Source organism: Myotis brandtii, unplaced genomic scaffold (assembly GCF_000412655.1).
Source record: "Myotis brandtii unplaced genomic scaffold, ASM41265v1 scaffold436, whole genome shotgun sequence".
Taxonomy (NCBI): Eukaryota; Metazoa; Chordata; class Mammalia; order Chiroptera; family Vespertilionidae; genus Myotis; species Myotis brandtii.
The window spans coordinates 23,593-49,193 of record NW_005366679.1 but is presented as its reverse complement, the minus strand read 5'-3'; the positions used below and the strand labels follow the sequence as shown (position 1 = coordinate 49,193).

General features: G+C 37.1%; 1 protein-coding gene across 1 annotated transcript; it reads right to left on the bottom strand.

Moving 5' to 3' along the window:
* On the bottom strand, positions 1–21,398 carry AADACL2 (arylacetamide deacetylase-like 2). The gene is made up of 5 exons (XM_005874389.2): positions 21,243–21,398; positions 17,664–17,886; positions 13,531–13,600; positions 11,741–11,912; positions 1–903 (listed from the first exon to the last, which is right to left on the bottom strand). The coding sequence occupies exons 1-5, from the start codon at positions 21,381–21,383 to the stop codon at positions 301–303; spliced, it is 1,209 nt and encodes a 402-aa protein (XP_005874451.2). The 5' UTR covers positions 21,384–21,398; the 3' UTR covers positions 1–300.
* Between the last annotated feature and the right edge of the window lie 4,203 nt (positions 21,399–25,601).

Sequence of the window (25,601 nt, the reverse complement as noted above, 5' to 3'; positions counted from 1 at the left end):
CCACTTATTATACAGTTTTGTACCTGTCTGAATATTGTCTTCTCTTACTTGCCAGTATTATTCTTATTTCTAAACTTTAATAAGCACTGGTCTCTATCAGGACCAACATAATTCTAATAACCATAAGTAATGAGAAAAAAGGATCACATGCAGGTTTTGTGAGTCAAAAATATTACTAGTTCGAGGATATGCAGTAATCATTATAACTGATTCAAGTCTAGATTTAGACAATACAAATGGCATTGTTCTTTGTACTACAACTACAAAATATCACAAAATACAATCAAGTAAGTGATGGATTTATAAATTCTTATCCAGCCAACTAATATACATGTCTCTTATTCTGAGACCTAGATGTAAGTACAGGGGTGATGCCATAAATGATAGAGCTCCATGGAATCCATCCTCAATATGTTCATGAGTAACTTGAACTCCAGCATTTTGAAGTCTTGAAACATACATAAGTCCATCATCTCTCAGGATATCATGTTGACAGGTAAGAATAAAGGTTGATGGCAAATTCTGTAACTGGGAATCATTGGCCAACAAGGGTGACATTCTGATGTCCATAAGAGCTGGCAATGAATAACTAGTTCTTCCAAGAATTGGTTCAGTATAAACATAGTCCTTTCTATACTTCTTGGGTAAGAGAGTACTCCAGTTAACAAACTTGAACAAAGGTCTTGATTCCAGCGGCATATGTTCGTTTCTTTTCAGTGCCTGGGGAAATGTTTTATCTTCGGTGATATATAAGCTCACGAGTTTTATGGCTATGTCCCTTGTCAGAACCACACCATTCTCATTTTCTCTGTGAGATGGCAAATACGAATCAATTACCTGTAAGTGAGGGTAAAGTAAAGCTTGTACCTTGATTTTATGTTTTATTTCAGGATCATTCTGCACCTGAAAAAAATATGATAATACCTTGTAAGGCAAAGACTTCCAAAACACCAGGAAGAGGAAACTTAATGTTATTGGTATAAGCAATCTTGAGCTATAAACAAATCTACATAAATTGATGTGATGTTATAATTATTTTCTCAATATTTATAATGTCAGTGACATGAAAAAAATGTCAAGCTCATTTTAACAGTAAAGTTTTTAACACTTTGTTTTTTTGTGTGAGAAAAAGAGAGAGATACAAACTACCAGTTATAAATTACGTAAGTTCTAGGGATATAATATACAATATGGGGACTATCTATAATAATAAAAGCATAATATGCTAATTAGACTGGACTATCTTCCGGACAACCTTCTGGACCAAGCTTGGGCTGTGCGGAAAGCCCAGGTCCCGGGTGCCTGCTGGTGGCTGGAGGGAAACCCGGGTCTCGGGTGCCAGAGGGAAGCTGGTGCTGGCAGGGAAGGGAGGCCTACTCTTACAGGAATTTCATGCATCAGGCCTCTAGTAGTTAATAATGCTATATTGTATATTTGAAGTTGCTAAGATAGTAGATCTTAGAAGTTCTCATCACATGAAAAATTATGTAACTACGTGATAGACTGCCTACTCTTACAGGAATTTCATGCATCAGGCCTCTAGTAGTTAATAATGCTATATTGTATATTTGAAGTTGCTAAGAGAGTAGATCTTATAAGTTCTCATCACATGAAAAATTATGTAACTACATGAGGTGATAGACTTATTGTGGCGATCATTCTACAATATATACATACATGGAATCATTATGTTTTATACCTGAAACATTATATTATGTTATATGTCAATTATGCCTCAATTTAAAAAAAAGTATGACATATAGCAAAATTTTGGCCCTAATGAGCTATATCAAAGAGTAATTTGAAAGACTGAGAGCAGCAACCACAGTGATCACCTCAATCTGAGGTAATGACAGAAATAGCAGCAACCTGGTTTCATGACCATAATAATAGCACAATCTAGAGCTATATTTGCTCTAGCAAATTGGGTGCCTTATCATCAATTGAGTTAGTGCACAAAATGAGTTTTATAGAGTAGGCAATGGGGGAAAGAGAAGAGAGAGAGAGAGAGAATGTTTTTGTCAAAACCCACCAATGGGAAAAAAATGAAATACTATATTCCTGAGGAAAATGAGGGCATATATAGCTTTGTAAAAATTATTGACTAAAAAAAACACAAAAAAACTTCATTCAAGATGACAGAGTAGGTAAGCTCTGAGATTGCCTCCTCCCAAGTTCACATCAAGATTACAGCTACACTATGGAACAACCATCACCGAGAACCACCTGAAGACTAGCTGAACAGGACTCCTATAACTAATGATACAGAAGAAAAAGTCATCACTGAGACAGGTAGGCGGGGTAGAGATGCAGACAGGGCAGGTTCCATACCTGAGTATAATGAGTAAGAAACAGGAGGGATATATCAGGTCCAACCCCACTCTGGGCTCCTAAGTTCAGTGCTGGGAAGAGGAGTCCCCATGACATCTGTCTGTAAAAACCAGTGGCAATTGCATCCCAGACAGACAAATAAATGTCTGTGGGAGACCAGGACATGCTGCTCTTAAAGGGGCAGTACAAAAACTCATTCGATCTAAACTCCAGCACAGAGGCTGCAGCTCAAAAAGTGACAGGAACATCTGGGGAATAACTAAGTTGACTAACTTCTGGATGAGGGCTGGCATTCTCTCCAGGGACAGAATCACTGGCTGGACCATTGTTCCTTTGCTGAGCTCTCCTCCCAGAAGCTGGCCCAGTGCAGGAAGGTGCCAAACTCATGCTCTCCATTAACTTGGGAAACATAGTTCACCCCACCCTGGTGACTCCCTAAGACCCCACCAACTCAATTCCCTTGACTGGTCTGAGCCTCTTCCAGAAGTTCCTCCATAGGAGTGGCCTGCCTTGGCTCATGCTGCAGACACACTCAAAGGACGGCAAACACCACATGAGTCATAGAACCCCTAGGCTTATGCTGCAGACTTTTTCAAAAGGCCACAAATTCCATGCAAGTGGTTGCTCTTGGCTCATGATACAGACTCTCTCAAAGGTCGAAAAACCCCACACAAGCAGCAACAGGCCTTGGCTTAAATTGTAGCTCCTGCCAAGTGGCCACAAGGTGAACATACGTGATAACCAGTCTCAGTTTGCACTGTCACTGCCATCAGGTGGCCCCAAACTGGACATAAGGGGAAGCCAGTCTTAGCCTTCAGCATAGTTCCAACTAAGCAGCCACAGACCCAGCACAAATGATGACTAGCCTCAGTTTGCATCATTGCACCCACCAAAGGGTCTCAAAGCCAGAACAAGTGGCAGCTGGTCTCAGTTTGCAGCATAGCCTCTCCCAAGCACATCCAAGTCCAGCACAAGTGGCAACTAACCAATCACTATGTGGCTCCTACCAAGCAGCCCTAAACCCTTAACAAGCAGTGGCTGGCCTTGGCCTACACCAGAGCTCCTCCCAAGAGGTTCCAGACCTAACAAACCCAGGGGCAGGCTTCAGGCTGCACTGGGGTTTCACCCAATGAACTTCACAATTGACACAAGAAAAGGGCAGATCCAACTGGCCCCAGAGCCTCTGCTAAAGTGATTCTCACTCCCTGGGGTCAGCCCCTGCAGAACAACTCATCTATTATCGTTATGGCCAGTCCTCTCACCCAGTCAGTCCACTGATGTGCCAACAGCAATGGAGGTCCAAGTACAATAGGAGGGCCCACACAATTCACACAGGTGATGCCTCTGGAACCTAGCTCAGGTGACCAGGGAGATGTGCCACTGCACTCCATAGGACACCTTCTACATAAGAACACTCTGCCAATACTGGAACATGTAATAGATCCACCTAATACATAGAAATAAAGACAGGGAGTCAACCAAAATGAGGAGACAAAGAAACAGGCCCTAAATGAAAGAATAGGACAAAACTTCAGAAAAAGAACTAAACAAAATGCAAGCAATCTACTAGATACAGAGTTTAAAACACAAGGATGTTCAATGAAATTGGGAAAAGAATGCATGAACTCAGTGAGAGCTTCCACAAAGTGAAACTCCCCCCCTCCCCCCCCACACACACAAATAGACAACAAAAACAACCATTCAGAGCTGAATTATAAAATAACAGAAATCAATAAAACATCAGAGGGAATCAACAGCAATTAAATGAAATGGAAAATTGAATCAGTAATCTAGGAGACAGGCAGTGAAAAACTCCCAATGGAACAACACCAAAGAATAAAAAAGGAGGATATTTTAAGGGACCACTGGGACAATATCAAGTATACCAATAATTGCATCAAAAAGCTCCCAGGAGTAGAAGAAAGAGAACAAGGGATAAAAAAAAAACTACTTGAAGAAATAATGACTGAAAACTTCCCTAACCTGGCAAAGGAAATAGACATACAAGTCCAAGAAGTGCAGAGATTCCCAGACAAGATGAACACAAAGAAGTCCACAGCAAGACATATTATAATTAAAATATCAAAGGTTAAATATAAAAGAGAATTTTAAATGCAGCAAGAGGAAATTGGTTATGTAAGATGGAGTTCCCACAGGATGTCAGCTGATTTCTCCACAGAAATGTTGTAGAACAGAAAGGATTAGCATGAAATATTGAAAGTGATGAAAAGCAAAGACATAGTGTTCACTTTGGCAGCACATATGCTAAAAATTGGAAGAGCAAAGACTTACAATCAAGATTAGTCTTCCCAGCAAGGCTATCATTTAGAACTGAAGGAGAGATAAGGAGTTTTCCAGACAAAGGAAAGCTAAAGAAGTTCATCACCACTAACCCAGAATTATAAGAAATGATAAAGGAACTTCTTTAAGTGGAAAAGAAAAGATCAAAGATATAAATACAAAAATATAGAAAAGAAAAAAATCAGACTGACAAAGGCAAACACTTTGCAAAAACAGTGAATCAACAAATTATAAAGCTAGTATAAAAATTAAATATACAAAGCAAATATAGACGGACACAAAGCAAGAGATACAGAGTAACATAGTAATAATAGGGCCTTAAATACCTCATTGAGATCAATGAATAGATAAGTTAGACACAAAATCAACAAGCAAACCATGTCCTTAAACAACATATTAGAGCAGATGAACTTAATACATATTTTTAGAACATTTTACCTCAAAGCAGAGGAATACACATTCTTTTCAAGTGCATATGGAATGTTTTCCAGGATAGGGCATATGTCAAGCCACATGATAAGTCTCAATAAATTTAAGAAGACTAAAATCATATCACACATCTTCTTCAATCACAATGGCATGAGTTAAGTAAAAAAATCAAAAATAATAATAATAAATCACAAAGCCCTTTAATGATCTGACCTTGCTAAATTCTCTAAATTCATCATTTATTAAACTTTACTCTGATGCAACAATTATGGACTTCTTTGTTTTCCCCACCAAGAACCAAAGAAAGAAACAGTGACTTCATACACAGAGAGGGGACAAAATGAATCCACCCACACTCTTCTCAGGCAAGTAGCCAAACCAACCTAATTCCAAAGATGAGGAATCAGTTGCTCTTTCCAATGGTGTACATCTTTTTTCCCCACACAGACACATTGAAGGTAAGTTGTGAAATCATGCTATGTTGGAAATGGGGCAGGTTAAAGAAAGTAGCTAATCAGGTAAAACAAGTTGAAGGGAGGTGGAAATCAAACCCCAGCAATCCTGAAAGGTGGAGAAAAAAGATAGGAGGTATACAGATATGATGTCAAGGTTTGGAAATAGAAATATTTCCTAGATTTCCAAACACTTAAGACTCTAGTTGGGGAATTTCACATGCAACAAATAAAAGGATAAGTACTATATTCCGTGTATAAACTGCTACAGGTACTATAGAGGTTACATAGAAGAGCTTTGCCTGGAGGAGTCTCTGGAGCTTATGAAACATCCAGGTGGAAACATCTACTCGGGTATATGGGTTTTGAGCTCAGAACAGTAGTAACAGTGGAAGATGTGGATTAGAGAGCCTTCAGCAGATAAATCAGAGCGGAGCCATGAGAGCATGGAGAGAGTGGAAGAAGAGACAGAATGACCAAAGAGTTGAGCCCTGGGAAATACCAGGTAGTGTAAAAAGAAGTTTTTTCTCATATAAAACTAAATGGAAGGGCCCTGGCCAGTGTGGCTCAGTTGGTTGTACATCGTCCCATGCACTGAAGGGTTGCTGGTTTGATTCCTGGTCAAGGAACATGCCTGGGTTGTTGGCTTAATCCCTGGTGGGGAGCATGCAGGAGGCAGCCAATCAATGTTATGCTCTCACACAGATGTTTCTCTCTTCTCCTTTTCTCTCTTTCTAAAATCAATAAATTATTTTTTTAAAAACCTGAATGGAAGAGAACTTAGAAAAGAACAAAGAGTGCCATTATCAATATCATGGGAAGGAAAAGTTTTCTAAGGTAAAAGTTGGCAAGAGTTTTAAATAATAAAAATAAGTGATATAAAAAGAACAAAAGGAAGATAAACAACCCAATCAAAAAATGGGCAATGGACCTAAATAGATACTTTTCGAAAGAGGACATAAAGAAGGCCAAGAGACATATGAAAACATGCTCAAAGTCACTAATCACCCGAGAGATGCAAATCAAAATGGCAATGAGGTACCACCTCACACCTGTCAGAAGGGCTATCATCAACAAATCAACAAACGACAAGTGCTGGCAAGGATGCGGAGAAAAAGGAACCCTCGTGCACTGCTGGTAGGAATGCAGACAGGAGCAGCCACTGTGGAAAACAGTACGGAGTTTCCTCAAAAAACTAAAAATGGAACTCCCATTTGACCCAGTGATCTCACTTCTAGGAATGTATCCTAAGAAATTAGAAACACCAATTAGAAAATATATATGCATCCCTACGTTCATAGCAGCACAATTTTCAATAGCTAAGATTTGGAAACAGCCTAAGTGCCCATCAGCAGATGAGTGGATTAAAATGCTGTGGTACATAACACAATGGAATGCTATGCTGCTGTCAAAAGGAAGGAACTCCTACCATTTGCAACAGCATGGATGGTCCTGGAGAGCATTATGCTAAGCAAATAAGCCAATCAGAGAAAGATAAATATTACATGATATCACTCATTTATGGAATATAATGAACAACATAAACTGATGAATAAAAACAGATCCAGAGACAGAGAAGCATCAATCAGATGCTCAAACCTCAGAGGGAAGGTTGTGGAGGGTGGGGGTAAAGGGGAGAGATCAACCAAAGGATTTGTATGCATGTATATAAGCCTAACCAATGGACACAGACACCAGGGGGGTGAGGGCATGAGCAGGGTGTGGGGTTTGGGGACAATAGGGGGATAAGGACACATATGTAATACCTTAATCAATAAAGAAAGAAAAAAAAGAACAACAAAAATGTGTATAGATTTAGAAAAAATAAAGGATGATTGAAAAACTTACCCACAGAAAGTTAAAATAAATGGCTGGTGCAGAACACAAGGTGATGAACTGAGGAGTGTATATTCTAATTATGTAGAAAAAGAAAGTAAATTTTCTTTTTTGAAGCTGGGTACAGAAAAGACATGATATGACAGAGAGTGGGAGGGTTAAAAATGGGGCTTACTAACCTTTTATTTTTTTTACTTTTCTTTTAAATATGTATTTGTTGATTTGAGAGAGAGAGGAAGGGAAAGGGAGAAACACCAATGTGAAAAATCAATGTCATTTTAATCTATAATAATAAAAGCATAATATGCAAATCAACCAAATGGCCAAACAGCAGAATGACTGTCCAGACATTCTTCTGATGATTTTCCGGATGAAGCCGGGGCTGTGAGGGCCAAGGAAGCTGGGGCTGCAAAGGCCTGCCCTTGCAGGAATTTTGTGCATCGGTCCTCTAGTATACTAGTAATGAACTCTCAGAAAGAGAAACCATGTCCAGAAAAGTTTCCTTAACTATAGTGACCATCCAGATCATTGTGATTGGTAAGTAACCTTAATGATTTAGGGTACAGAATGTGATATTATCAGAAAATTATAGCTAAAAGGTTCCTTTCAATAATGGCAATTTATTTTAAAAATGAACAAAGTCCACAAAAAAAAAAAACTACAGAAGAATCTATTTGTACTTCTAATCTATAAGAACATTTTTTTTTTTATATTGTGAATTCTGTATGAAACGGGTCATTTTTTGTAAACATATAGGAAAAATAAATCTAATATATTTTCTTGTAGTCTTCTCAGAGTGTACAACAATATTGATTTCTCTGAGTTGCATTCTTATTGAAACTGAGTTTTTCAATCCATCTTACCTAATAATAGACAAACATGTAAATTGACCGTACCTTCGCTACGCTAACCAGCCAACAGGAGAGTATGCAATTTAACCCAACAAAGATGGCGGTTAATTTGCATATGTAGGCTCCAAGTGGTGGAGCAAAGCCTGTCAGCCCCGGGGCCGGAGCAGCGGAGCCTGATGGCCCCGGGGCCGGAGCAGGAAAGCCTGATGGCTCCGGGGCTGGCTCCAGCTGGAGCCCGGCCAGAGCGAAGGCCTGGGTCCCGGGTGCCAGAGGCAAACCGGTTCCAGCAGCCAAGTGAAGGGAAGGCCCATTGCATGAATCTCTTCGTGCAACAGGCCTCTAGTAATTCTATAACATACTCTTAGTCACAGGGTCACGAGACTTTGTAAAAAAGTTTCTAATCATTACAAAGCAAAAGTTGGTTTTGATGACCCAGATCAAGAATAAACCTAGTGCAGCTCCAGCCAGTTACGGTCAGTGAATAGAGCATCGGGGACCTACGGGTCCCGGGTTCAATTCCGGTCAAGGGCACATACCTCAATTACAAGCTCTTCCCTGGCCTTGGTCTTTGTCAGGGCATGTGCAGAAGGCAACCAATCTAGGTGTTTCTTTCACATTGATGTTTCTGTCTGTCTTTCCCTCTCTCTTCCCCTCTCTCTAAAAATCAATGGAAATATATCCTCGTGTGATGATTAAAAAAAAAAAAGAATAAACCTAGTGCAGAAAATAAAACTTTTATGAAAATATAAATTATAGATGCCCTAGCTGGTTTGGCTCAGTGGATAGAGTGTCGGTCTGTGGACTGAAGGGTCCCGGGTTTGATTCCGGTCAAGGGCACATGCTTGGGTTGTGGGCTTGATCCCCAGTAGGGGGCATGCAGGAGGCAGCCAATCAATGATTCTCTCTCATCATTGATGTTTCTATCTCTCTCTACCTCCCCCTTCCTCTCTGAAATCAATAAAAATATATTTTAAAAAAAGAAATAAAATATAGAAAGTTTACCAGATCATGAAGACAAGTAACTTAAAATATGATTATAAAAATATATCAGAAAGGGTAAAGAAAATTACTTTTTTATGTTCTTAAAATACACTGAGTTTTTAATGCAGCATTCTCAGTTGTAACAATCTCTTCAAACAGATAGACCAAAAATTTAAATATATACTCTCTTTTTTTGTATAATGCAAAGAATAGAATAATATCAAATTTTATTTTACTTCAAGAAAACAATTTGTACTGCCCTACAAATGTTATTGTGAATTGCATTTATTTTTGGTGGCTATATTAATATTGAAGATTGCCCGGTGGGTCTTCATTTCTTCATAAATCTCTATGGCTACATCTACTCATCATTTCAAAAGCTTTCTTTACTTCCAAAGCCAAGCAAACATTACATTATATATGGAGAAATTATAGGTGTGGCAAGATGTTGCTTGATCAATCATTGTTGGGTAACTTTTGGACAGTTTTCAGAATTTCTACATCCACAAAACCAGTTTTAGATAAGAATCAAAATCAGATTGCTATATGACTTGGCATGGCAGCTCGTATAATAATCTGAAAGTGAGCACATTTTCCAAGTTTCTTTCCCCAAGTAACTTCCCACTGCAGGCCAGCAAGATCCTTCAAATAAGTGACGTGTTATTTCAAATACACATCAGGTTAGTTCAGGGTGGACGAGACCTCAGGAATCAACATGTTTAATGGTTTGCAAACTTCCTTTTTTCCCCTAAGAAAATTTATATAGTATTTTAACTACCACGGGCATTGAAGTGGAGCATCTTAGGTTAAAGGGAGGCCCAGTGTGCAGAGCCAAAGGTGAAATTTTGCTACCACTGATGTAACGGCTCCACAACAGGGCTTTATATGGGTACGTGGTGTTACAGATCAGTACATACGTGTAGGCATAAGTATATATGCATATGTGTGTATATATATTCACATGTGTATGGTATATATATAAAAATATAAATGTGTATGTCTCTCTGTTTGTATGTGCAATCTTCTTCTAAGTGCTCCAAGCATGAGTCATTTATTTTAATATTTAAGAGAAAAGAAATTAAGGAAAAAGGTATCGGAATGCTTCCCAAATGATTTAATGAGGCCAGTATAAACCTTAGGTCAATATCTGACAAAGACATTTTTTAAAATAGAAAGCAATCCCTCCCAAAGCACTACATCTCTAATTTTAGCAAATGGAAACTAGCTATATATAAAATTTTTATTCATCGTGACCAAATGAGGCACATGCCTGAATGCAAGCATAATGTAATGTCTGAAAGTCAATTGACATAACTTACCACACTAAAAAAATTAAAGGTGAGGGATCACATGGTCATCTGAAATAGATGCATTAAAAGCAGTCAGCAAATCCCCTATCCATTTATGCAAAAATATCAGTAAACAGGAATAGAAGGGATTCCTCAATCTGACAAAAACCAAGTATGGAAAACCTTCAGTTAAAATCATATTTATTGGTGAAAATTACATGATTTCCTCCTAAATTTCAGAGGTAGGAAATTAATATTCTTTCTCTCTCATCGATGTTTCTAACTCTCTATCTCTCTCCCTTCTTCTCTGTAAAAAATCAATAAAATATTTAAAAAAAAAAAACTACTCAAATCATACTATTTAAAAAAAAAAACAAAAAAAAAACCAAGTATGGAAAACCTTCAGTTAAAATCATATTTATTGGTGAAAATTACATGATTTCCTCCTAAATTTCAGAGGTAGGAAATTAATATTGTACTGGAAGTCCCAGCCAATGCACTGATTAAGAAAATAAAACGAAAGCATAAAATTGGAAAGGAAGAATTAAAACTCTCTCTAGTTGCAGAAGATATGATTGTTTAAAAAAATCATAGGAGATGTAAAAAAATAACTACTAGAATTTATAAGTAAAATTTTCAAGAATATAATTGTATGGTTACTTTAAAAATCAAATGTATTTTTATGTACAGTCAATAAACATTTGGAAAATATTATTTTAAATGAAACTTTCCAAAGTAACTCAGGAATAACTATGGGAAAATATTTGCAATTAATGCACATGGTATATCTCATATTTTATATTGCTGAAGAAATTGAAAAGAACCTAAATAAAATATGAGATAAAGCGTGTCCATTAATTGGAAGTGTCATTATTAAGATGTCAATCTTCTCCAAATCTATAGATTCAATGCAGTACCAATCAAAATTCAATTAGTCTTTTTTTTTAGAAATTGACAAGATATCCTAGTATTTTGAGGGAAAAGACATGGAGTATTAGAAACAATTTAGAAAAAAACAAAACACAAAGCTGAAGTCAACATAGTATTGGCATAAGGATAGACATATAGATCAGTGGAACAGAAGAGAGAATTCAGAAATAGATTGTCATATCATTATGGTCAATTGATTTTAAATGCAAGCATCACTGTAATCCAATGAGAAAGGATGCTCTTTTCAAGAAATGGTTCTGGAAGAACTAGCGATCTGTAAGAGGAGGGGGGAAATAACCTTTGACCTCTATTTCCCAGCATAAAGACTAATATAATGTACCTTTTGAGTCACTGCTGCTGCTAACCGGCCCCCAGAACTGTCTCCTGAAATACAGATTCGGGTGGGATCCACTCCATATTTCGTAAGAATTTTATCCTGAAGAAAAAACTTGACTGCAGCGATGCCGTCTTCAAACTGAGCAGGAAAGCGGTGTTGGGGAGCTAGTCTATAGCTTTGAAAAAGAAAAACGTATTTAAACAGTTTTAATAAGTACCATTATGGTTGTATCTGTCTATGTAGCTTCCAAGTATCAAATAAATGTAATGAAACAGGTTTTATTGTTTTATCTTCCAAAAATCAAACCTGAGTTTTCTGCTAACTCATTATGATGTGAAAAATAAAAACAGATATAAAGCTTTTCACATCATATCTAAGGTCCATGGATGGCATTGCATGTGAGAAGTAAGGGGATTGTTATGAACTCCCTGATACTATGACCATAACTTTTAGTCCAAGTACATTTTGGATTGAAGATGCTCTATAGCTTACATCATATTCTCAGTGTAACTGGTGATCAAAAACATTTTTAAAAATGATTGAAAAAGTACCATTGATGTTTGAAGGCAGAAGATCTGAGAGCATATTCTAGGCAAATGTCCTATTTTTTTAAGGTCATTTAGATAAAAATTCTACACACTGGTAATGCACATACCTCATTATGGATAATGCCCAGGAGTTGATTCTAGATAAAAATTTTGAAATATATATAACATTTAAATATGCTAGAAATCTTGCTAGTTTCTGGCAAATTCACACAATCACACAATTCTTTGAATAGATATAGATTTTTCCCCCCATATATGTGTACCAGTAAAAACAGGGGAACACTTCTATTAGCCTGTTCTCAGAGCTAACTTTTACTTTTTTTTAGAATGCTAAAACATAAATATTTGCACTTAATATTAAATGTTGTTGAGATGATCCTTAAATATTTATTATAAACTGTATTTAGAAAATCCTAAGTAAAGTGTAGTTAAACATAAGTATGTACCCAAAAGATGTTGGTACCTACTATTTTAAGTGCAGTAGATTGAGACTTTATAGGGCAAAGTACAACACATATCATAAGAATTTGATAGAATAGATATGCCAACCAGAAACATATCATTATAGTAAAACATATTTGAAATGATAAGATTTAGATTACATTGAAAGTTATGGAGGTAAGAAGGAGAATGTCATATTATAAAATTCTGAAGACAGAAAGTTATTCTAGATACTGTAAGTAACCATAACAATAACAATGGCAATCATACTTTAGTTGAGGAAATTTTACTTTAGTTTTTCCTCTAAATTTCTATAGCTTCAAGCAAGCAAACAAACAAACAAAAAAAAACCTATGTTACAATATCCTGAGAGAACTATAGAGATCACTTTTCTGGGGAGTGGTTTAAAATTATCAGCTGATCTCAACCTTTACTTTCTATAATACTTCAAAGACTTGTTCTGAAGTGAAACATATCAACTCAGATACAACCTAACATCCCAATGTGTAATTGTTTATTTTTTCTCTCTAGCCATGTTTCTTGGGACATAAGTAGGGCCTTATACAATCTGAGTTTAAGAATCTAGAGCAATAATGTTTTTAAAAATATACAGAAATTCCCATATCACAGAAGAATAATGAGATACTAGGCATATTTGAAGACTGCTCTATGTTGTAATGGTGACAAATAAAATATGTAAATTCTTAAATATCATCTTTGAGGCATAGCTGACTTGATTAGGAAATCAAACCTCTATTCTGTGAAAGCAAAAATCATAGTAGCCAAAGAAAATTATTCTCTTACTCCACTCCTACAACAACAGCATCAAGTTTGTTTGCAGTCCATCTGTTGAGGAAGTCAAAAGCCGTCTGCTCTGAAATGAAGAAATAAATGTCAAAGTTCTCCTTGTAATAAAAAAACAACAACAGAAAATCATAGCTATGAACTTGGACAGAAATGTGATTTGGGTATTACAAGGAACCATTTTCCCTACACTTTTTTTATGCAGAGTGACCTGAATCAGCATGACACAGTCTACAGGAGTGTTGCTTCAGTTGCTCTCCCCAGGGGTGAACAAATTACGTGGCTCATTGGTGCTTTGGGGATTTGAAACTAGACTCAGCCCATTCTAATTTTCTCTGGTCATATGTTGTCTGCACACAATGATACTTCCAAGAACCCGTTGTGGTCTTGCACTCTGCTTCTCCAGGCAGCTAGCCAGTACAGATGAGTCTGACTCAACAACACCTGAATACACATTCTCCAAGCTTCACTAGAAACAATGGTTCTGTTTTGATTTTATTTACCTGACCTTTGTGTATAATCTTTCTTTTTTTTTAAATTTTGTTTTATTGCTTAAAGTATTACAAAGAGTATTACATATGTCTGGCCTCCCCGACCCCCCAGTGTCTTGTGTCCATTGGTTATGCTTATATGCATGCATACAAGTCCTTTGGTTGATCTTTTACCTCCCCCTCTCCCCTGCCCCCCAAACCTTCCCGGCCTTCCCGCTGTAGTTTGACAGTCTGTTCGATGCTGCTCTGCCTCTGTATCTATTTTTGTTCATCAGTTTATAATCTTTCAATTGGCTTAGAACTAAGAAATGAAAAAAACAATAGATGCATTGATTGTCTAAAACTACAACACTCAATAGCATGGTTCCTTAAAACCTTCATTTTCTCCCACTACACCACATTGTGAAATGGCCCAATAACTTTGGCATGTAAGACAAAGTCTATAAAAAAGCAGCTAGATTGTGAGAGAGTCTCTGACAAGTCAGTGTGTGGTGAGATGTACGTATTCATTTTGGCATGCTTGTCATACAAGTCATCACTCTCCCCCCAACACACACACACACACACACACACACACACACACACACACACACGCACACACACCACATCTATCTCTATGTACCCACAAATCCAATTTACCGGTTCAGTGCCCTGGTCACAGCACTTTGGCAAATCTGCAACACCTATTATTACTTTATCTACCACAAGATTCTAGAAATTCAGAGAATTCTAGAGTTGTGATCAAATTCTGAGCTTTTCTAAGGTGTCTGCTGCATATTAGCAAAACTTCAAATTAAATACTGGGTATGTAATAACCTTAAAATAAAAAAAATCAATTAGGCTTTTATGTAGAAAAAATAATGCTTTCATTAAAGATGGAATTGATAATGTGGGAAAAGGCAATGTATAGATGAAGATCAAAATGTATAAGAATCCATTGATCCTCACATTTAAAGTCCCTCAATTATGTATTTCAAACATGATTTTACTGTTATCTACCAATTTTGTTTTTGCTTATCTTTTTTTTATTTTTTAAATTTGATTTCAGAGAGGAAGGAAAAGGGAGAGAGGGACAAAAACATCAATGATGAGAGAGAATCATTGATCCGCTGCCTCCTACACGCCCCACACTGGGGACCAAGCCTGCAACCCAGGCATGTACCCCTGACCGGGAATCAAACTGCAACCTCCTGCCCCACAGGTCAACACTCAAACACTGAGCCACACTGGCTGGGCTGTTTTGCTTATCTATATACATAAAAGCCTAAGGGACAGTCTGACCATTCGACCATCTGACCATTTGACCATCTGACCAGTAGCTATGACACGCAATGACCACCAGGAGGCAGACACTCCAACTGATAGCTATGATGTGCACTGTCCACCAGGGGGCAGATGCTCAACACAGGAGCTGCTAAGCTGAGATGACCTGGCAGCTGCGGTTTTCGGGTGACGCACCTGGAACCAGAGAGGAAGGAGCCTGATTTCGGGTGCATCACCTGAGAACCACCCTCTTGCAATCTAGGACCCCTCGGGGGATGTCGGAGAGCTGGTTTCGGCCCGATCCCCCCAGGCCAGGCTGAGCGACCCCATCGGTGAATGAATCTGTGCACTTGGTCTCTAGTTTTATAATAAAAGTTGATTTAAGTTTTTATTTTCTATTCTATAATGAAAACTGTCCCAATGCACATAATATTTGCAATCTGATATTTTTTCTTTTTTATATGTCCATTTATTGAATTTATAGTACTTTTAGGATTTAGAAAGGAACAAGAAGTCATTAGGATAAATGTTGGAAAGCAATAAACACAGAAGTATGTAAAAAGCCTACTAGGGCAGTGGTCGGCAAACTGCGGCTCGCGAGCCACATGCAGCTCTTTGGCCCCTTGAGTGTGGCTCTTCCACAAAATACTGACTTCTACGCATGGGCCACGAAGTTTCAATCGCACTGTATGTGCGCGCCCACACTTGGTATTTTGTGGAAGAGCCACACTCAAGAGGCCACAGAGCCGCATGTGGCTCGCGAGCTGCAGTGTGCCGACCACTGTACTAGAGGATTTTTTTTAAAAAGTCTTAGTTCTTAAAGCAAGTTTGGCAACTTTTAACAAGAAAAAAATAGAAAGCCTAGGGAAAAAAAGAAAAGAAATCAAAATTTGCAAATACCAGGGAATAGTTGCTGCATCTATCCTGCTTTGTCAACAAATAAAAAGTATCCTAAGTAATTTACAGTTTACCTACATGAGTTCTGGGAGATCCAAAAACATACAATATGCACATATAAAACAAAAACATAGAAAAAAGGCACAACTGGAATTCAGCTGAGCTAAATGTTGGAATGTAATGTCCTGAATAATAATTTCATATTTTTAGAAATTACTGATCACAATTATTGCCCTTGACAATGAAGAAGAAATCAATCTAATAATCAGGAACACTTCCAAATATTTTTAAATAGTTATTTTCTTTCTTTTTAAATTGTAATTAATTTTTTTCTATTACCATTTACCCCTCTATGCCCTCTTCAACCTCCACTTAACCCCCTTTTATTTTAAAATTTCAAATTTCAAAGTGATATCTTCCCATCTGTGGGTATTTCTCTTGTACTTACGGAGTTCCCAATAATATGAATAGGAACACTTGGATATTTCATAGACCTTATAAAAACTTCAGTGGAATTAGTTATTGTCTTTGTAGACAAATGAAGCTAACTTAGTCTTTAATTTATCTTAAAAGGAAGCTAAATATTCTGATCATCCTAATGCCCAGTATAAATTGAATTATAGATGAAATCTAATTTACTGAAAACATTAAGAAGATGAAAAAGGCATAAAAGTACTAGGAAAATTTTTTTTGATAATCACTCTGGAGATCTGTAACAAAATTCCCTTTGACTATTTATTTTTTCCAAAGGACATTTGTTGAACATTAACTGTATGGAAAGTGCTTTGCTAGATGCTAGCTAGGAGGTCATGCCACATACAAGGAGATGCTAAAACAAACATGTAACACAATTGTGAAACAAAGCAAGAATTGTTGGTACCAAGCTTATACAAGCTGCAAAGGACATACAGGAATGCTGCTAAAGTCTTATAGAACCAGGGAAGCCTACACACGTACACACTTGAGCACATCCCCTCCTCAGCATGTGTACATACATGCACATGTGCACACACAGCTGATACTTTGCCTAAACATAAAAGGATGAGAAGGAGTTTTCTAGAAGTAAGATCAGAAAGACATGCTAGGAAAGCATAGTCACAGAGAGAAAAAAGAAAAAGTTTACTAATTGACTTTCATGTCCTACATTCACTTGATATAAGCTTACTCAATGAAAAAAGCTGAGAAGAAAATGCTTACCAAAAAACAAACAAAGCAAAAAAAATGGAAATGACAATCTCCATGATATATTTTGCCAGATATGTCTAAGTATATTTCTCTGTTAGGTACCTAATATTTATAGCTATACTTATGTCTTATAAGAGCCTGTCAATTCATCTGTTGTTGTTGTGAGAGAGAGAGAGAGACAGAGAGAGACAGAGAGAGAGGTAGATCTATGTATATATATAAGTATATTTATATCAAATTGTTCTTATATCAAAAACATATAGCTTGTTATACTCTTTAATTATATGATGAACTTACTGCAACTTCCAAAACAATAAGCTCCACCATGAATATAGATTACAGCTCGTCTTGGGGTTTCTGACTTTCTCTTTGGCAAGTACACACGTACTGGAATGTCAGTAAATGCTGTATCAGTCACTGTGACGTTTTCATCTGAAAGTGGTTGGGTATAATCCAGCCTGAATATCATGGAAATAAAGTCTTCATATGTCATAATACCTATATTTTCAAAGCACATACCCTGTAAGAGCAGAACAAAGTAAATGTTTTCATCTTTAAATAACATCAAATGCATACAGAGGGAAAGTAAAGAAAACATAAGAAAAATAAATAACCAGAAATAGACTGTTTATAAAAATTGTTTCTGAATAATATTGTATAATTCTTATTGCATAACTTTATTGCTGTTGAAAATCTCAAGTATTATGTTTTTAGGCTAATAACTATCTCATTCAACAGCTTCAATTTACCGACAGTTTTTTTAAAATCATAATTATTGCTTAATTGTAAATTATTACCGGAAAAATCTCTAGGTCTTATAACATCCCTCCTTCCTTTCTTTTTGGCATGCTGTCATATTTTCATTGTTATTTTTAATTGTATTTAATCCAAAATGTTAACTATCATCTAAATGATTCAAATGTCCTAGTTTTTAATTCCAAATAGATTCCTGTTCATAGTCCTTTCACCATTTCCTCCCCCCTGCAACTAAGGCCCCAATACCATATTTGATATAATTGAAAAAAATCTCTCCTTGGTATTTCTGAATAGCTTTTCAGGACCTTGGTGACATTTCACTGGATAGTTTATTAAAAAGAAAAACTTAAAAAATACATGGTCAATAGTACATTAAACAGCCTTTATTACTATAATTATTCCAAAGAGTTTAAGGTATTACAGGGATTTAGAGAACATCTAATGCCCACACTTTAATGTTGAGGAAACATGCAGAAACTAGAAATTATAGCCAGTAAATCTCAAAGCCACGTCTGTAACCATTTTTCTAGATTAGTTTCTTATACCACCTGAACTGTCTGTCTGACTTAAGCAAACTACTCACTGTACTGCAATTTTCTTATCTATACTAATAAAAAGGGTAATATGCTAATTAGACCGGATGTCTTCCAGATGACCATCAGGATGTCCTTCCTGACAAAGTTGGGCCCAGGAGAAGCCGCCCGCCCTGTGGTCCCGGGTGCCAGTGCCTGCGACCAGGAGAGGGAGAAAAACCACTCGCCCTGTGGTCCCAGGCACCTGCAGCTGTGGCTAACCCAGGTGAAGCTGGCCTGGCTTCTGGGTGCCTGCGGCCAGCCAGAGGAGGGAATCCTGGGTCCTGGGTGTGGGGCCAAAGCAGAGGTGGTTAGGGGCAATCAGGCTGGCAGGGGAGCAGTTAGGGGTGATCAGGCAGGCGGGCAGGCTAGCGGTTAGGAGCCAGCAGTCCCGGATTGCAAGAGGCATGTCTGATTGCCAGTTTAGGCCCGATCCCCCACAGGGAGCTGGCAGTCGGACATCCCCAAGGGGTTCAGGATTGGAGAGGGTGCAGGCTGGGCTAAGGGACACCCTCCTCCCTGTGCATGAATTTCGTGCACCGGGCCTCTAGTTAATAATAATATAGAATTCCTCACTGGGTTTTAGTAGGGTTTACATGAGTTAGGACTTTCAATGCATTGTAGAAGAGTGCCTAGCCCATGTAAGTACTCAGACAATCTTGTCTTATTGTTAGTTAAGCATTCCTCACTAACATGAGCTTTTTAGTGTTTTAATCCTAATTGCATGCACTCACATAGAATGTTCCTTAAAGCATGTTTTTGGTAAGTGGTTAAATTGTGTTAATTTAATTTTTCATTTGGTGAATTGGCTTTTAAAAATTAGATTTTTGGCAAATTACCTTTTTTTCATTTCTTAGATAATTCCTGGTTTTGAATAGATACTTAAGTATTTTTTGGAACAATATTAAAAGCTACCCCTTTAGAGATTATTTTGTGTTTGCCTAGCATACAAGATCTCTATTTCTCAGAGCAATGCTGCAAAGTATTTATCATTATTATCTTCCTTTTAAAGGAAAAAAAAAACTTGCGTGAAGAACTAAGGAAATTTCTCAGGATTGGGCATGTTTCCTTCTCAAATATATCTGTCAACATATGATAACATAGTAATTGTGTTTATTTTTCAAGGCTACTTTGCCAAGAACTTTAATTTTCACTTCCCTTTCATATGTTAAAAATTAATTTTTCTTACTGGTATCACAACTTTGAGTTACAAAATTCAGTACTGACAACAATAAAATTGTTTTCCCTATAACAGCTAAAGACAGTTTATTTTACTAGAATAATCTTTAAAGTAATTACATATGTGCTTTTCTCAATATTTTTTTATTAAAGAGCAACTCATCTATGATATCAAATACATAAAGTGCATTATTTTACTATAGATAGGTAAGAATAATTTGTTGTTAAGAAAGTAAAAGTAGAACTTTAAAGTTGGCTGTTCTGCTAATGTAATTTTGATAACAGCAGTGTCAGTCACTCTGAGTTTTAAATACATATGAAAGAGTTAAGTAAGATAACAGCAGTTTCTCTATGGAGCTGGCGCTTGTTAACCCACGTATTCTTTGATTTTGTGTAAAATGAAGTGAGAGCATTAGGAAAAGACAGTCTGGTGAAAGTGAGCCTCTAGGAGTGGTTCGAAAGAAAAGTATCAGGACTTAGCAGACACAGACAGGAAATGGCTGTGGTTTCAGAGAACTGTCATCACTGTACAAAGCTCCATGTGACAGCCTCTCCCTCTTAGACAGGGATTGCTCACTTCTCTAATCATCTGCTGTCGCTGTCTTCTCCTTGCAGCCTCATATTGTTACTCTCCTCAGAGGACCTTTCCGGGAGCCACCTGGTTTTGCAGAGAGAGTTTGAGTTTTGAAACGAGACAGTTCTGAGTGCAGATTTTGGAGTTGTCAATTTCTAGCTGCATGAACTCTTCTGAACCTCTTTTTCCTCCTCTTTAAACCAGTAAAAACAATTGAAGGATAGTGGAGATGAGCAGAGGTATATATCATAGAAAGCCTATGCATTATAAAACCTAAAAAAATGTTAGTTTATAACCATGTCTTCCCCTTACCAAGGAGGTATTTTTGCTTGAATTCATAATCTACCCTGCATATTCCAAGTCAGACAATCTGAAACCCAGCAATGTAGAATTGAAGATGGACAATAGAAGCCATTGAAATAGTGAGAGCCCTATATTAACATCAAACAGGTACAAACATCAATGCTTAGCTCTGTCCTATGGAAAACTAGACTGTCCCTGGAAACTCAAATATAAGTCAAGTTATCAAATAAACTTCCAAGTTTTCCCTTAAAAAATACCATTTATTTTATGCATATCACAACAGATAGAGTTTACATTTAGACATAAACTCTTTGGAAACAAGAATTCTATCTCATTCTGTTTTGCACTGATGCACCAAGTTGTACTTACTTAATTTCATGTAGTTGATGTATTCTAAAGAACAAGCAATGGTTATTTAAAAACAGTAATTAATAGAAAATTCATAAGTTAACAAGGCACCCCAATGTCCAGAAGAAAAAATGGTCATCTTACCATAAATGTACAAGTTTTAAAAATTGCATCCAAGGCCATTACTTTCCAGCGTTCTTCAATGTTGCCTGGTATGGGTATATAAATATGAGAAGCAAAGAGAACACAAAACAGCGCCAAACAGAGAGCTTTGGACCCCATCATATTCCTCTTTCCAGCCTCTTCACACTGCCAAGATTTAAAAGAATTCTATTAATATTAAATAATAAGTAGCAGAACAATGTAGCTTGGAAACCCTGTCAGGGCATGTGATAATCTTAACAACATGAAGTTAATCTTTAAGTCTAACATTACAACATCAGTAGAAACTTGTATTGCACTGACTCTGAGACAGATGTAATTTGTCAGCTGATGCTTGTATCATTAGCATGCAATTAAAACCTCCCACAGTGTTTCTCACCCTGGAATACCATCATCAGCTCAAAGCAAGTGTATTATTGAGACCTAAATCAGAGCTTCAATTAGAGCTCCGAATAAGTGACGAAGTAACATTTTGTGATCGGTTGGTCACAATGCTTTATAAAAAGAGGTTTAAAAAAATTAGCTGATACTTAGTCAAACCATGTTCATAAACATTGCTTGTTGTGGTGGTCAAGCTTTGGGTTAATAAATAGGGGATATGGGGTCTTGTCCAACTTCCATAATCCATGAAGCTGAAACTTTTCAATAGATCAAAGTAGCACAAGGCTCACTACAAGTATTTCAGAAAACATTCTGGATTTTTTTTTTAAAGAATCACATAGATTTTGCTCATATAGTTAAGTGTAAAATCTTTAAAATTAATTTACATCAGGAATTTAGCCAAGTGTGGCAGGAAATATCAAATACAAATATTGGACTCATACTTACTGCAACCTGAGAGCCTGACAGACACCTGTCCAAATAGGTGGTCACCTGGAGGTTCTTTAGAGATGCAAGGCCTACAGATTTTCTGTGTAATATGTCAGGACCTAGAAAATAAATGAATAGTCATAACTCCATAAATCCACAATTCTCAAGCTCATCGACCAGGGATCAGTACTTAGGGGAAGTAATTTTTAGTGATAGACTTCAGTTCAGTCAGGGCTCCAATAGAAGTATATATTAGACTTCTTGAAAGTGTAAGTACTAATTTCAAAGTCTATCATAAACTTAATTATTGAAATGGTTACTTTTATTCATCTATGCTGTAATCTTCCCTGAATCCCATAAACAAAACTTAGCATTATAATTTATCATTCAAACAAGAACACTATTAAGAGTGAAAGAGACAATATTAACAATAATGCACATAAACTGGACAAATTGGGACTCACGGTCTTAGTCGAATCATAACTCTTTTACCAAATTTAATTTAATTGGTGTGCCTGCCTTTACAAGTAGACTGTAAGGTTATTGAAAAAAGATACAATATATATTGACTGAGTCTAAAGGCACTGATAAGTTTGATGTTAATCTGAACTGATAGAAAGTAAAATTTGTCAAATATTTCCAGGTCCCTAGGTAGCATAAGGTGCCTAACTTGCCACCCAACAGACAAGAACAACACTGTACTCCTACCACTCTCTATAGTATACTGATTTTATTGCAGATGGTTACATGAGGTTATTATGACCATCTAGTGCTGCATAAATAGAGTATACTTGTAAACAAAGGATCAGCTAAGGAATAAACAACAGTCATAGGCAATAGAATGTCTGAGCAAATATTCTTGATCTACCAGCTGTCATGGCTTGTTTGCTTAATTGACTGATTAATTAGCTTTCTGAAGGAAATAAATTATTTCATAACAATAAATATGTATACATTTTGCTTATTCTGTTTGATATCCTCAGCCAGGTCTTCGCTGTAACCCAACGTAGAATCTAAATTCACAGTGTACACTCAAATTTAATAATTGGCAGCCTGCTCAAATACAACAGCCTTGCAACTCACATGCTCTAGCTACCCAAGAGTTTAGTTCTATATTTTTTAACTTTTAAAATTAGGTATTATTATTAATAACTTATATAGACAAGTTGTTTTATATGTAGACACATTAATCATTATATTTGTTCAATATTTCTTATGTACATTGGCAGATACCTTTCTTCCATATAATCACTGAGGGACTCAGCTTCTTTCTTTGGTTGTCTCAATAATTTTCTTTTTATAGTCTTAATCCAGCCAGCAGAAGGGAAAAGAGACTGTTATGGAGGCACAGTAGCTTCTTATTACCTTTAGCCCAGAATGACATACATCAGTCACTTCCACCCACTGTTTATTGGACAAACACTAGTCATCGAGCGACATCTTGATGCTTCAAAATCCCTTGTTTTCTTCCCAAGGGAAACAGCCCAAAGTTATTCAGCTGTTACATCCAGATGAAGTCAAAGCTCTTTGGGTGATGCTTAGTCTAGCAAGTTGAATGATGGCCGTCTACAGATACCAGGTTCTAATCCCTGGAATCCACACATTATTTGATAAATTAAAGAAGTTTTTTTCATAGGTAATTAAATTAAGAAACTTACCATTTGGAGATCATTCTGGATTATCTGAATGAGCTTTCAATGAAATCACAGCTGTCCTTATAAGAGAGACACAGCAGAAAGAGGAGAAGACAGGAAAGGAGAAGGTTGTGTAAGGATGATGCAGAGATTGAAGTGATGTGGTAACAGCAAAGGAAAACCAGCAACCACCTAAAGCTGAAATAAGCCAGAAATGGATTCTCCCCAGAGCCTGCAGAGGGAGCACAGCCTGGCCAACACCTTGATTTCGGTTCAGGGAAACTGATGTACTTCTGACACCCAGAAATGTGAGAGAGCAAACTTTTGTTGTTTGAAGCCACCGAGTTTGTGATCATTTGCTACAGTGGCCACAGGAAACTAATATACTCAGATAGGGACTCCTCATGATCATTTGAACATCTTTTTTGAGTGGGTTTTAAGGAGAGCAAAGAAGTTAAGTAGTAACCAGACCTCCTTTATTTGCAGGAGGGAAAACAATTAGCAATGGGTGTCACATTACTGTTAGTTTGGTGGCATAATGGTTGATAGTTTTTCACCATGAGAAATGTATAGGGAACACGCAGCGTAGGTCTGCCTCTTCAGTGTTCTTTGGAGTTGCCATGTTTCTCTTTTAACCTGTAGCTAGCCCACAAGAGACTACGCTTACTAGGCTTTCAACTATCACAGTCAATTACCGTTTGAGTGTATTTCATCTATCACTTACCTGTTAGCAATGGTGCTTAAGGAATGAGAGACTTGACCTTAATGTAGTGGGAAATAAATGTAGTCCTTTCACCTGTTCGAGTTAATATCATCCTGATTTCCACTGAGTTAATGAACTCTCCCAATTGGGGCCACTTTGGTGAGATAGAAAATCACAGTGCTCTCTCTCGTAAGGAAGGAACGGGCATATGACTAAGCAAGAGAATCTGGACCTACCTACTAAAGACTTTGACTTTTGAGTAGAGAGACTTAAGGACAGAAGCATGTTTAGAGCTCATTGCCTTTTGCAGTTATCCTTGATAGGATGATCAAGTATGCCTTCCATCTGGACTCCAGAGAAGCTTTTGTTTAAAGCCTTTCCTGAGCCTGAAACTCCAGATTACCTGCCAATTTCGTAAGTTCCCAATAATATTAAAATATATTTTATAATTGCTTAAGCTGGACCAGCTAGATTCTGTTGCTTGCAATGAGATAACCTTAAATCTACAGGAAGTTATAAAATATCTTCTGACATCTTGAGGGTAGAAAAGGGGGGCACCTTTTAGTAAGAAAGTTATGAAAGGAAATGGTAACTTACATATTTGTTTGGCTAAGGGCAAAAGTGTTCCTTAATACCTCTAAATATTATCACAGTTTCCTTGATCCATCTGTTTTAAAATGTCTACATTACTGAGGGAGTAGTTTTCCATTCTGATAACTTCAGAGGTGTTTTAAATTATATATCTAACATGTGTACGCCCCACACTGGGGATCTAGCCCACAACCTGGGCATGTGCCCTGATTGGAAATCGATCTGTGATCTCCTGGTTCATAGATCATTGCTCAACCACTGAGCCATGCCAGCCAGGCAAAAACTACAGTGGGGCCTTGACTTACGAGTGTCCCGACTAACGAGTTTTGTGAGATACCAGCTGTCTCTCGGCCGATTTTTTGCATTGAGTTGATAGAGTAATTTGAGTTAACTAGCTCCTTAACGAGCTCAGTCTCGGAACGAATTAAACTCGTAAGTCAAGGCCCCACTGTACTTTATTTTAAAAGTAGATAGTTTATCTTATTTCATTTGGTATTTTTAATGATCAATATCTGTGTGGATATGTCAGCAGCACTTCCAATAAAGAATGTTTTTTCAAACAGAATGGATAAAGAAATTACTTTGATAATATTTATTCTTTTA